This window comes from Mercenaria mercenaria, chromosome 1, assembly GCF_021730395.1.
Source record: "Mercenaria mercenaria strain notata chromosome 1, MADL_Memer_1, whole genome shotgun sequence".
NCBI lineage: Eukaryota > Metazoa > Mollusca > Bivalvia > Venerida > Veneridae > Mercenaria > Mercenaria mercenaria.
The window spans coordinates 26,239,471-26,253,906 of NC_069361.1; the positions used below are offsets into that span (position 1 = coordinate 26,239,471).

Consider the following 14,436-nt stretch of genomic DNA (forward strand, 5'->3'; position numbering starts at 1 on the left):
GAGATGATTATCATTTTACCTGATTTTCTTTTAAGCTGTTACCTTAGTATGATTTGCAATTAGAAATGTATGATACTCAGTCATATAATCTTAATGGACACTTTCATAAGCTTCATTTACTGTGGAATGGGTAATATTTTGATTTGAGAGATCAGAACAACACAAAGATTCAAAATTCCTGTGAATATCAAAAAGAAGAGATGACAACAAAGCACAATGTCTTAACAAGGTGAATAAGGCTGTTGACAATCAAATTTAGATATAAAAATGATGTGAAAATGACCAAGTCTACAGTACTCCATATTTGTTTATGATACCAAAGTACATTGAAGAAAAACAAGATGTTTCCTCTTGCTATTGACCTTTAGCCTGCTAAAGTTCTAAAATGGACTGGCCCGTCATTCAATTTGGGCTTAATTATTCAAAGGGGTGTTCACTGAAAAATTTACTGGCTGAATAGCGAACAGTGCAGGCATGTGCAGGCTGATCTTGGTCTGCACCGGTCGCAAAGGCAGAATCACTTTCCGCCAGCAGGCTAAATGTTAAATATGAGGAAAATTACAATCATGTGAAAATCTTATAAAAACTGGGTTAATTTATAACTATCTGATAATTATACAGTTGAAATGGAGATTGATTCTTGGATAGAAAGTAAGAGTAGTGGCCAAGTGTTTGTTTTAACTTAGATAGACATTAGGTCTTAGATGTTGAAAAGTTTATTTCACAAGGTAGGAAGTGTTGTTATATTTTTAGCTAGAACATTGTCATAACAGGAACTGTAAGTTGTTGTTCCTATATTACAGCAATGGGATTTAGGACTAGATGTTGTTGTTAATTTGCAGTACAGCCTCTTTGAGGCAAATATCATTAAAATACTGAATTTTGTTTGTATGTTATTTTACTGAGAAGCAAATGCAATTTGAAAAGAAATATCTCACTTTGTTTTAAAGTATTTTGCTCTTTAGGGGTATCATCATTTTGGGGTTATACTGTAAATTAATTTACACACATCTATTTGAATAAGTATCAAAACACAAGTTGCAAAATCTCCTACTGAAAGCTGTAGATCAAGAAAATTACCATATTTAAGACAGAAGTGCTGGAGCATTTTGTTAGTAGAGAGGATTTTCTTCAATTTCAAGAGTTTTATCAATTTTTTTTTGTTTAGTTGGGGATGAACTTAAACGTAAATATGCACAGTCTTTAGACATGCTGTGAATGCAGTGCTGTTGATGGTAGCTGGTGTACTAGATATGTTAATTCACCTAAAGCATTTAGGGAATCGTATTGAAGAAAAGTTCATTCGTGAGGGATTTTTTTTTGACTGATAATTCAAGTCATCTGTGATTATTGTATTCCCCTTTTCCCCTTTGAAGAAGAGGGAGTATATTATTTTGCTTTTGTTGGTCAGTTGGTCTGTGTACAATATTGTTTCCAATCAACAACAAAGAATGTTTGGTCTACAGTGTTCAAAGTTCATAGAATGGTTTCCTGAAGTCAGCAGATGATCCAGAATAGTAAGATCAAAGGTCAAAGTGGCATTGAGACTGAGATGGGTTTGTGATCAATAGCTTGGGCCTACAGTGGTCAAACTTCATCTAGAGTTTTCAGGGTCAGTAGGCCAGTATCAAAGTCACATTAACCTTGAGATTAATAATACTTTCTGATCAGTAACTGGAGAAAGCTTGGACATAGGGTGATCCCAGTTGTTTTGGAACTCAAGGAGTCAAAGGTTAATGTTACAGTGACCTCCAGACTTAAGACAGTTAACAATAAATGTTTGAAAATACTTTAACTTAGGATTGTAATTCCTCTTGTGGTCAGTAAATGACCCTTATCATTTTATGGATCAGTAGGTTTAAGTTGACAGTCACAGCAGCACTTATATTATTTATCCACCAGAAAAAATGGTATCAGCTTCATAGCTACAGAAACTGAAAGCAACAATTATTAGTCTCCCGCCACACAGTGATGTGGGAGACAAATTGATTTACTCCTGTCTGTCTGTCTGTCTGTCTGTCTGTCACAAAGCTTGTCCGCACAGTGCCACTCTTAAGTCGAACATTTCTCATCTGATCTTCACCAAACTTGAACAAAATGTGTTTGCCAATGAGTCCTTGGCCAAGTTCGATAACTAGCCAGATCAGCCCAGGCTCTTCAGAATTATGGCCCTTGAAACTTGTTTTTTGATAATCAAAGCACTCAAAGTCTGATAAGGCAGTTGAGGTCTTGGTGCATGGTTGACTCATATACTACTATTCAGATGATTAGGCAGTTGTGGGAGACATGCACTTTTCTCAAAAGCAGCTCTAGTTTTATTATTAAATTGCAACAATTGAAAGCTAATTGAAAAAAAGAGTAATCAAGTTCAAATGTTTGTTGTGGTTGTTAATTATTTTTTCCTGTGTTTTTGTCTTAAATTTTGTACGATGTACATTGATACAACATCAAAATGCTATATATACATTTGTACCAGATTTGTATAGCATCTTTTTCATGATAAGCACATTCAAAGGTGCTGCATATAGAAAATCAAGAGCCCGTTGTGTTTTTAGCTCCACCCACTAGTTGATACAGTTTTTTATCATTAATCATGTGACTATGGACAGACCAATAGAAAGGACTACATGTACAAATATGTATTTAATAATATTTTCAGACATCTAGGATATGACATACAACTGTAAATATGGTATATATGTATACATGTTTGATAATTTCATATACTGTTGTATGTGTCTATATAATTTGGTAGTTTCATCTAATTTTAGGTACATTATACAAAAAATGAAAGAAAGAATATAGAATTATTTTGAAAATGTTAGAATGTCCATCCAGTTTTCTTTTGGAAAAGCAGTGTAATTAACTTACATCTTGTGTATATCCATCTGCAGTATCATACAATGTTATTCCAGAAAAAGAATCTCACAAAATTCTCTCCCACCCCCTTCCCATCCCCCTTTGCAGCTGGTCTGTGATAGTTGAGTCCCCAGAATATTTCTTTACCATGAATGTATCCTCTTCTGGTTAAAGTGAGAGTTACAGAGTCTAAGATAGACTTTGCATCTGTTTCTAATTCTTCTAATAGGGACATGGTTTTTTGGTCTTGGAAATTTTGCACTAATTTTTGTTCAGCAAAACTAACTGGCAGGTGCTTTTTTATTTTAATGTTATACATCTTAAAGAAACTATCAAATTTTGACAAAACCTTTTCAGTTTTTCAGTTATTCTTTATATTGAATATTTCTATTTGTAATTAAGTTTACGTTGTTATCTCAAGCACTGTTTGTGTTCAGATTGATTTCAGCACCATTGTAGCATATGGTATAAATTTGCTTGCTTTCTGTCTTTAATTGGAATATTATTGTGAAACACTTCCAAGTTTTGTGCATATACTGAGTGTCTGTTAACAATTTCTGAATTTATTGTGCTTTCTGCCTAGACAGCCTTCTTCATGCGAGATTCATCATTGAATTCTGTCTAATTTACCCAAATTCAGTTTTATTGCAAGACTTGAGGCGTGCATCTTTTTGTACCCCCCGACAACAAAGTTGTAAGGGGGGGTATACTGGTTTCAGGTTGTCTGTCTGTCTGTCTGTCCGTCTGTCCATCTGTCTGTCTGTCCGTCTGTCCGTAGACGCAATCTTGTGCGCACCATCTCTTCTTATCCCCTTGACAGAATTTAATGAAACTTCACACAAGTGATCAGTACCAACAGTAGTTGTGCATGGGGCATGTTAGGTTCTTTTAGAAAAAAAATTTGCAGAGTTATGGAACTTTGTTTTTTTGTTACTATACTATATACATAGACACAGTCTTGTGCGCACTATCTCTCCTCATCCCCTTGACACAATTTAATGAAACCTCACACAAGTGATCAGTACCAACAGTAGTTGTGCATGGGGCATGTTAGGTTCTTTTAGAAAAAAAATTTACAGAGTTATGGGACTTTGTTTTTTTGTTACTATACTATATACATAGACACAATCTTGTGCGCACCATCTCTCCTCATCCCCTTGACAAAATTTAATGAAACTTCACACAAGTGATCAGTAACAACAGTAGTTGTGCATGGGGCATGTTAGATTATTTCAGAAAAAAAATTTGCAGAGTTATGGGACTTTGTTTTTTTTGTTACTATACTATATACATAGACACAATCTTGTGCGCACCATCTCTCCTCGTCCCCTTGACACAATTTAATGAAACTTCACACAAGTGATCAGTAACAACAGTAGTTGTGCATGGGGCATGTTAGGTTCTTTCAGCGACAAAAATTGCAGAGTTATGGGACTTTGTTTCTTGTTAACATACTATGTACATACAGTCTGCATATGCAATCTTGTGCGTGCCTAATCTACCAAACCCTTGCACACAATTTAATGAAACTTCACACAAGTGATCAGTACCAACCCTAGTTGTGCATGGTGCATGTTACATTCTTTTAGATAAATATTCTGCATAGTTATGGGACTTTGTTTTTTGTTACTATACTGTATACATACAGTCTATATACATACAGTCCACATAATTATTCAATCTTGTGTGCGTCAAATTGCAATGTACTGTGTCAGTGCATGCGGGGGGTACATTCATCACCTTTAGTGATAGCTCTAGTTTTCTTTAATTGCAGAAGCACTTAAAATATTTGATTTAGCAAGTTGTTTTGTATCTTAAGGATGTTTTTAAAGGGAATTCCTATAGTTTTTTATGCACATCTTTCTGCGCAGCCGACACTTTCTATGGAAAACTGAAGTGAAGTCAACTTTGTTGAAACATGTGACAGACAATCTTAAATACGATTAATCTTGACTGAAATAACTCTTTTGATCAGTTTTATCAGTAATCAAATGTTGATACTGGTTTATGTTGTATTGACAAGTATCATGCCTGACAGGTATCTTGCCATTTTTTGAGGTTGTGTTTTCACATCGCTTTTTAGTACAAAGACAGTGTCGCTCATATAATGTAAGACAATTGACTTAGTACTGATAAGACATTATCTCCTTTCAGATTATCTAGTATTCAATTATTGAAATAATTAAGAATTTTTAAAACTTTTTTGAACTTCTAGCAGATAAACATGTAATCAGTTTGGCCAGGTTCGCGCCATTTTTCGTCCAAACAGGTGTTGTATTCAAGCGGTCTTAACATAAAATTTAGCCTGGGGACCCATACATTTTTAGCCATTTTTATGTTCACAATACAACAATTTATACACAAGAAAAACAGGAAAAAATTCTATGAAACAGTTTTTTCAAAATTTAAAAAAATATTCTTCACTATAAGTATTTTTCAATGAAAAAAGTTCACAAAAGTGAATATGAAACAAGATTTTTTTTTCATTTGTACCCATTATCGTAAGGATATAGTATTACAAATATGACTATGATATCTAATAAGTAAAATCTGTAAAAAGAATAACCTTAATGTGCTGTCTTGATGTATATTTTGGTTGGTATTTATAAAAAAGAAGAAAATTATGAAAATGTTGAAAAATCGCTGACAGTTTCAGCAACTGTGGGTGTGTTCAAAACAATTTTTCACAAAAACAAGCCTGGTGACCCATTGTTTTTATTTGTTCATTGTTCTCAGCACAAATTTTCCTATCATATATGTGAATTTGAAAAAATTCTATGAAAGGAAAAAACTATAGGAATTCTCTTTAATGACAGGATTTTATTATAGATAAACTTCATTTATTTATAGGTGTATATACAATACTTTTAGGGGAAAAATTGTAGTGCAACATTTTATTGCATATTATTTATATTTTCAGCTGATTCCTGGCTTGACGGCGACAACAACAACAATGACACTCGTTCTGCTGATTCCGCTGAAAGAATTTATTCTGGAAGGTCAAGTCCTAAAAAACAGGCAAATACTAATGGCATAAGGCGAGGAATCAGTGCAAACACTATAGATAGCTTTGATAATGCTTTTAATAGAAAACCACCAAGTGCGTCACATATAACCACCAACGGTATTGATGAATCTCAGCGAGACGATTTCTTCGACACATGACGGCAACATCTTGTTTTAAGTTTACCAAATAGATTTAGAAATTCTATGTTCGCATTGCTTCAGGATCAAAAATATGTTCTGGTTCAAGATATTCTATGAATTGCAGCTAAGAATTTCTTGAACTGAAAACATTTACATTTTACAAATAGTCTGACTTGAAATAACATTCTGTAATCAGAAGGATGTAAGAGTGTCCAGACAAGCAAACTTCATGTTAAAAGATTCAAATCCTATTAATTCTTTAGTAAAACAGAAACTTTACCAGTTTTACCTTTACCTCTATTCAAGGCTTAACTGGTACTCAGAAGTATACTCCGTTCATGAAGAAAGTAATACAGGTTTGCAAACAATATATGAGCCGCGCTATAAGAAAACAAACATAGTGCGTTTGCGACCAGCATGGATCCAGACCAGCCTGCACATCCGTGCAGTCTGGTCAGAATCCATGCTGTTCGCCAACAGTTTCTCTAATTGCAATAGGCTTTGAAAGCGAACAGCATGGATCCTGACCAGACTTCGTGGATGTGCAGGCTGGTCTAGATCCGTGCTGGTAGCAAACGCACTATGTTGATTTTCTCAGTGCACGCCTCATATGACTGTCGGCTTTATGATATCTATTATAATTTACAGTTAATGGTAACCTTTTCATCTAGCCACTGTCAAATTAATGACAACTATCAAGTTGTACCGCTGTGAAATTAATTTTTATATCACTCAAAATTAATTTTTGTATCATTCCATTATCAAACTGTTGATAAATATTGCATCTGAAGCTTTGTGTAGACTTAGAAAACCTAATCTATATGTTAATTAATCTGTGATAAGAAGAACTCTAGTATGCATGCATTATATATTTGCTTAAGTTTTGTAAAGATGCAGGGCCTGTTTTTTTCAACATTCTTCATTATTTCAGAGTATGGGTTAATTCATAACATTAAAGAGCTGTGTCAGGCTTATGTTTTGGTGACTCCTGGAAATCATTATGTTACTGGCATCCTGGACTGCCACCTTACAAAGAAGGGTCATTACTCTATCAGCATACATAAACATGTTTAATAGATTAAGCCAAGCCCCCTTATAAGCTGGACATGGTAATGTTTACCTCTGCTTTTGTGATCCTTCTATACAACTTAAGACAATATAAACATTTAGTTATTTTATAACTACCTAATTTGAATAATCACAAGTTAAACAGTATTATCTGTTCATGTAATTCATACATAATTGTGGTCAATGTGATTGGGGGAAACTTACCAGTTTTGTAGAAGATTTTGCACAAGCATAAGATTTTGCTTGAAGAAACCTAGTCTGCTGTCTTAGTGACCATTCCTTCTATGTAGTTGACAGCTCTTGTCACATTTCAAATCTGATTTCATTATTTTGCAAGGTACATTCGACATTAACAGCTACTGCGAAATTCAGAGTAATCCACTAAATCTGTAAAAGGATTTTTTTAGTTATATATTTTATTTGGAAGAGCTGGGTATGACTTAAACGGGTCTTCAGATATCTGCTGTTGGTTGTAGGAATTTCTTGAATTATGTTATTGGCAAAAATGTGATTTTAAAGAAAAATTGCTGTGAAAATATTTGACCTTCAAAAATTAAATTAAGAAAAAATACATAATATTGTACTATTTTTTTCACCAGTCTATTAGTTCTATGCTTTCAAATTGATTTGGTTAAAAATACAATAAGAATTATATGAGCCGTGCCATGGGAAAACCAACATAGTGGGTGTGCGACCAGCATGGATCCATACCAGCCTGCGCATCCGCGCAGTCTGGTCAGGATCCATGCTGTTCGCTAACAGTTTCTCCAATTCCAATAGGCTTTAAAAGCGAACAGCATGGAGCCTGACCAGACTACACGGATGCGCAGGCTGGTCTGGATCCATGCTGGTCGCACACCCACTATGTTGGTTTTCCCATGGCACGGCTCATATTTTATCACAACTGTCTGAGGTCATTTTATTGATATGCAACTTTCTGGTGTAGGACATTTATTTTTGAACAATTGTCTTGATATCTGTAAATTATTCTTCTGTGATATTTACATACTGTATATAATTATTTACAAATGTACATGCAAAACTAAAAGATATTTATTTACATGCAAAACAACAGTATTAGCCATTAATGAAATTGTCTTGCCTGGGTACCATATTTATAAGTTGTTTTTGAATTTATTAATTCTGTATATATGCAAAATTTATAAAATACATTTTGAATTATGGAGAACCATTATGAATGATTTATTTTATACCTGAGCTGCTCCATGAGAAAACCAACATAGTGGCTTTGCATACGCGCAGTCTGGTCAGGATCCATGCTGTTCGCTTTTAAAGCCTGTTGCAATTAGAGAAACCATCAGTGAACAGCATGGATCCTGATCAGACTGCGTGGATGTGCAGGCTGGTCTGGATCCATGCTGGTCGCAAAGCCACTATGTTGGTTTTCTCATGGCGCAGCTCACCTATTTTTCTCTTCCAATCAGAGATTCATATTTGTACCATGTGACTGTCTATCTTTTTTTCCGTATCGGATACACGATATTCAATATTGGATTGTGAAACTTTTTAGAAATTCCCATGTTAAGGATACAATAAAAGCCGTTGACCGATAAAAATATCTGCACCAGAATTCAGCGTCATTTACTGGTAACACTTGATATACTGTTCTTTTTATGTAAGTTATCATCATCAGTTGTTTCAATCACCTGGAATAATTGTGCACGTCTAGTTGTTTTTAGCTCACCTGTCACATAGTGACAAGGTGAGCTTTTGTGATCACGCAGCGTCCGTCGTCCGCGTGCGTGCGTCCGTAAACTTTTGCTTGTGACCACTTTAGAGGTCACATTTTTTGTGGGATCTTTATGAAAGTTGGTCAGAATGTTCATCTTGATGATATCTAGGTCAAGTTCGAAACTGGGTGACCTGCCATCAAAAACTAGGTCAGTAGGTCTAAAAATAGAAAAACCTTGTGACCTCTCTAGAGGCCATATATTTCACAAGATCTTCATGAAAATTGGTCAGAATGTTCACCTTGATGATATCTAGGTCAAGTTCGAAACTGGGTCACGTGCCTTCAAAAACTAGGTCAGTAGGTCTCAAAATAGAGAAACCTTGTGACCTCTCTAGAGGCCATATATTTCACAAGATCTTCATGAAAATTGGTCAGAACGTTCACCTTGATGTTATCTAGGTCAAGTTCGAAAGTAAGTCACGTGCCTTCAAAAACTAGGTCAGTAGGTCAAATAATAGAAAAACCTTGTGACCTCTCTAAAGGCCATATTTTTCAAGGGATCTGTATGAAAGTTGGTCTGAATGTTCATCTTGATGATATCTATGTCAAGTTCGAAACTGGGTCATGTGCCTTCAAAAACTAGGTCAGTAGGTCTAAAAATAGAAAAACCTTGTGACCTCTCTAGAGGCCATATATTTCATGAGATCTTCATGAAAATTGGTCAGAATGTTCACCTTGATGATATCTAGGTCAAGTTCGAAAGTGGGTCACGTGCCTTCAAAAATAGGTCAGTAGGTCAAATAATAGAAAAACCTTGTGACCTCTCTAGAAGCCATATATTTCATGAGATCTTCATGAAAATTGGTCAGAATGTTCACCTTGATGATATCTAGGTCAAGTTCGAAAGTAAGTCACGTGCCTTCAAAAACTAGGTCAGTAGGTCAAATAATAGAAAAACCTTGTGATCACTCTAGAGGCCATATTTTTCATGGGATCTGTATGAAAGTTGGTCTGAATGTTCATCTTGATGATATTTAAGTCAAGTTCGAAAGTGGGTCACATGCCATCAAAAACTAGGTCAGTAGGTCAAATAATAGAAAAACCTTGTGACCTCTCTAGAGGCCATATTTTTCCTGGGATCTGTATGAAAGTTGGTCTGAATGTTCATCTTGATGATATCTAGGTCAAGTTTGAAACAGGGTCATGTGCGGTCAAAAACTAGGTCAGTAGGTCTAAAAATAGAAAAACCTTGTGACCTCCCTAGAGGCCATACTTGTGAATGGATCTCCATAAAAATTGGTCAGAATGTTCATCTTGATGATATCTAGGTCAAGTTCGAAAGTGGGTCACGTGCCATCAAAAAGTAGGTCAGTAGGTCAAATAATGAAAAAACGTTGTGACCTCTCTAGAGGCCATATTTTTCATGGGATCTGTATGAAAGTTGGTCTGAAAGTTTATCTTGATGATATATAGGTCAAGTTTGAAACTGGGTCAACTACGATCAAAAACTAGGTCAGTAGGTCTTGAAATAGAAAAACTTTGTGACCTCTCTAGAGGCCATACCCTTGAATGGATCTTCATGAAAATTGGTCAGAATGTTCACCTTGATGATATCTAGGTCAAATATGAAACTGGGTCACGTGCCTTAAAAAGCTAGGTCAGTAGGTCAAATAATAAAAAAACCTTGTGACCTCTCTAGAGGCCATACATTTCATGGGATCTGTATGAAAGTTGGTCTGAATGTTCATCTTGATGATATCAAGGTCAAGTTTGAAACTGGGTCAACTGCGGTCAAAAACTAGGTCAGTAGGTCTAAAATTATTAAAATCTTTTGACCTCTCTAGAGGCCATATTTTTCAATGGCTCTTCATGAAAATTGGTCAGAATGTTCACCTTGATGATATTTAGGTCAAATATGAAACTGGGTCACGTGCCTTAAAAAGCTAGGTCAGTAGGTCAAATAATAAAAAAACCTTGTGACCTCTCTAGAGGCCATACTTTTCATGGGATCTGTATGAAAGTTGGTCTGAATGTTCATCTTGATGATATCTAGGTCAAGTTTGAAACTGGGTCAACTGCGGTCAAAAACTAGGTCAGTAGGTCTAAAATTATTAAAAAAATTTGACCTCTCTAGAGGCCATATTTTTCAATGGATCTTCATGAAAATTGGTCAGAATGTTCACCTTGATGATATCTAGGTCAAATATGAAACTGGGTCATGTGCCTTAAAAAGCTACGTCAGTAGGTCAAATAATAAAAAAACCTTGTGACCTCTCTAGAGGCCATACTTTTCATCGGATCTGTATGAAAGTTGGTCTGAATGTTCATCTTGATGATATCTAGGTCAGGTTTGAAACTGGGTCAACTGCGGTCAAAAAGTAGGTCAGTAGGTGTAAAATTATTAAAATCTTTTGACCTCTCTAGAGGCCATATTTTTCAATGGATCTTCATGAAAATTGATCTGAATGTTCACCTTGATGATATCTAGATCAGTTTTTAAACTGGATCACGTGCGGTCAAAAACTAGGCCAGTAGGTATAAAAATAGAAAAACCTTGTGACCTGTCTAGAGGCCATATTTTTCATGAGATCTTCATGAAAATTAGTGAGAATGTTCACCTTGATGATATCTAGGTAGAGTTCAAAACAGGGTCACATACCTTCGGAAACTAGGTCAATAGGTCAAATAATAGAAAAACCTTGTGACCTCTCTAGAGACAATATTTTTCAATGGATCTTCTTGAAAATTGGTCAGAATTTTTATCTTGATAATATCTAGGTCAAGTTCAAAACTGGGTCACATGAGCTCAAAACTAGGTCACTGTGTCAAATAATAGAAAAAACGACGTCATACTCAAAACTGGGTCATGTGGGAAGAGGTGAGCGATTCAGGACCATGATGGTCCTCTTGTTTATTTATTAGAGAGAAAAATAAGCATAGAATAAAAAACATATTTAACAATTTCCTGTACAATACAGGAGTATGTAAGTGGATAGGTACTCCTCCTAGTGGCTCGTCCAAAGTTTTTCAGATAGGTAATCGTGGACGTGTAACCATCGTATTGTACAGAAAAGTGTTAAAAAACCCAATAGTATGTTCCTGTATGGGATGTGTATGGTTTTTGTCTTGATAATGTATTACATGTAAAAAGTCTGTATTTAATTGAGCATATGGATAAAGACATGTCTAAATTTGCTTAAATTACATTTGGTATTATCTGCTAAGCCTTTTTAAAACAAAGTACTGGTAGTTATAATGCACTTTATCTTTAGTGCAGTCAGAAAGGCAGGACAGAATTTAACTTTTTAAATTACATAATGAAAATAAATCTTGAATAGTTAATATTTAATCTTATCCTGTAAGGCAGATATAATAATTTATTTGAATATGAAGATATAATATTAAAGGTGGGGGATTTTTTAAAATCAAAACAAGGGCTTCCTTGACAAGGTTGTGAAGGCCGCAGACTTCTCTTGCCCTTCACCACTGCTGGTTTGAGCCCTGCATTTGACATTGTAGTCATGTGAGGAAGCTATCCAGCTGAGCAGTTCTACCCTGGTGCCAGCCTGTTCCTGAGATAATGCCCAGTGGGGCACCTAGTGTGTTCCTCCATTATCAAAAAGTAGGAAAGTCGCCATATGACCTGAATTTTGTCATTGGTACTTCGGTCCCAACAAAATATATCAGATCAAAATATCTCATCAGAAAATTGTTTAAGCCACTTTGTATCTGACACAAGTTCATATGTTCATCAGAAATATTATATATCTTATCACAAATTCCTGTAAAAAGGCATACTCTTGAATACTCGTTATACAATTGAAACTGTGTATCTCAAATTTAAAGGGATCAATGGTTTTACTACTGAATACCTGAAATTCAACTTCTTAATTAAAAGATTTTGATAACTCATTGATGATGATTTAGATAATTTATGGGTGATGATTTAGATAACTCATTGATGATGATTTAGATAACTCATTGATAATCACTTAGGTAATTCATTGATGATGATTTAGGTAATTCATTGATAATGATTTACGTATAAAAGGGTTTGTGGCAGAGGATACTGTATGTATTTTTTTTTTGTAACTAAGATCTGATTTTGATCTTCAAGTCTAAATCTTTAACATATTCCAAATAATTGGCTTGAATACATCAATTTACAAAATCTATTCAATACCATGAACTTAGTTAATTTTGACTATTACTTGGTGGACACGAAACGAAAAGGAATTTTACTTGTTTTATAGGATCAAATTTTTTGGATTGACTTGGCAACAAGAAATTAATCCCCCATTAGTAGTAGTGATTTCATGGTATATTGCATTTTCCAGACTGTCATTAATTTGTTCGTAGTGTGTGTAAATTTTTATTAACAGTATATTTATGGGTTTTTTTATATTATATACTTTTTCATTGTCTTGTTCTAAAAGAACTATGGTACATTTTGGTAGTACTCTTCACATACTTTGTAATGAGCATTTTTCACATTTTGTTATATATTACATTAAATTTATATATGTTCAAGATTGTTTAAGATTTTCTATTTTTAGATTTTTTAATTTGAGTCAAAAGAATTTCTGTAAGAAATCTTCCATTAATGTGTCTTCAGAAAGTATAAAGCTTGATTTCATATGAGAAATGCCAGATATTTTTCATTGCTTATTTTATGTGATGGATGTGTGAGATAGTTTGTACATACTGGGTCATGCAAGCTTTTTCTAGTAGTTGTTGTGGCACAATTTTCAGCAATTCACTTGTTGAGTTTTCGTATTTTATACATGTTTTGTGTGCAAAAATTGCCATATTCCTCTTATTAATTGGTCATGCAATATTTGTTTTACCACATATATTCATTTTTGTCTTCAAGAAAACTTTAAGATAAGACATTTTAGAAGTTCTGTTTAGCTCACCCTTGAGCTATAAATGTAGGTGGATTGTCTGGCGTCCCTCATCCATGGTCCTGCATCAACAAAATTACACCAAACTTGGTCAGTAATATTGTTTACCTTGGCTCCTTTTAGGGGCCACCAGAGCTAAAAAAAGAAAAAAACTTTTGACCATCTTCTTAACTTCTTGATGGGTCTTCATCAGTCTTTGTCTGTAACATTATTATAAGGTCCTCTCCAAAATTTATTCAAGTGGGAGCACTTGGCCCCTTTTTAGGGCTGCTTTTAAGAGTCAAAAATAGAAATTCTTTTAAACAACTTCTCATAAACAGCTGAATGGATATCAAACTTGGTCAATAGTATCATTATAAGGTCCTCTCCAAAGTTTGTTTAAGGGGCAGTCTGCCTTTTAAGGGCTGCTATGGTTATAAATAAAGATACCTTTAATCTGCCTCTTTTCATGAACCTCTTATGGATCTTCACCAGGACTCAGTCTGTACCATTATTATAAGGTCCCTCTCATTAATTTGTTCAGTTGGGGCTATTGGCCCCCTTTTACAGGCAACTAAAGCTGAAAAAAGAAAAAACTTCACACAACAATTGGATGCTTTGTTAAGGTAGCAGAGAGCTGAAAAAATCAAAAATACATTTACATTGAAAAGTCTTTTTATGCTGCAGATGTAATTAATATATGGAATATGGTTATCAAATTTCATAGATAATAAAATTTTATATATGTTTGTTCTTTACTATAAAATAAATATTTCATATAATGTT

General features: G+C 34.6%; 1 protein-coding gene across 8 annotated transcripts in view; it reads left to right on the forward strand.

Annotated features, from left to right (window-relative positions):
• LOC123543404 (uncharacterized) overlaps nucleotides 1-14,436 on the forward strand; it is a 31,949-nt gene extending 17,513 nt beyond the window's left edge. For 3 of the 8 annotated variants that reach the window (XM_053542635.1, XM_053542622.1, XM_053542627.1), the window contains exons 8-9: nucleotides 622-651; nucleotides 5,780-14,436. In XM_053542635.1, coding sequence (XP_053398610.1) covers nucleotides 622-651; nucleotides 5,780-6,024 — 275 coding nt within the window. In that variant the 3' untranslated portion in view covers nucleotides 6,025-14,436. Of the gene's footprint in view, nucleotides 1-621; nucleotides 652-753; nucleotides 779-1,168; nucleotides 1,187-2,659; nucleotides 2,693-5,779 lie in introns of all 8 variants that reach the window. The other 5 variants (XM_053542647.1, XM_053542640.1, XM_053542650.1 and 2 more) reach the window with 5 other exon arrangements.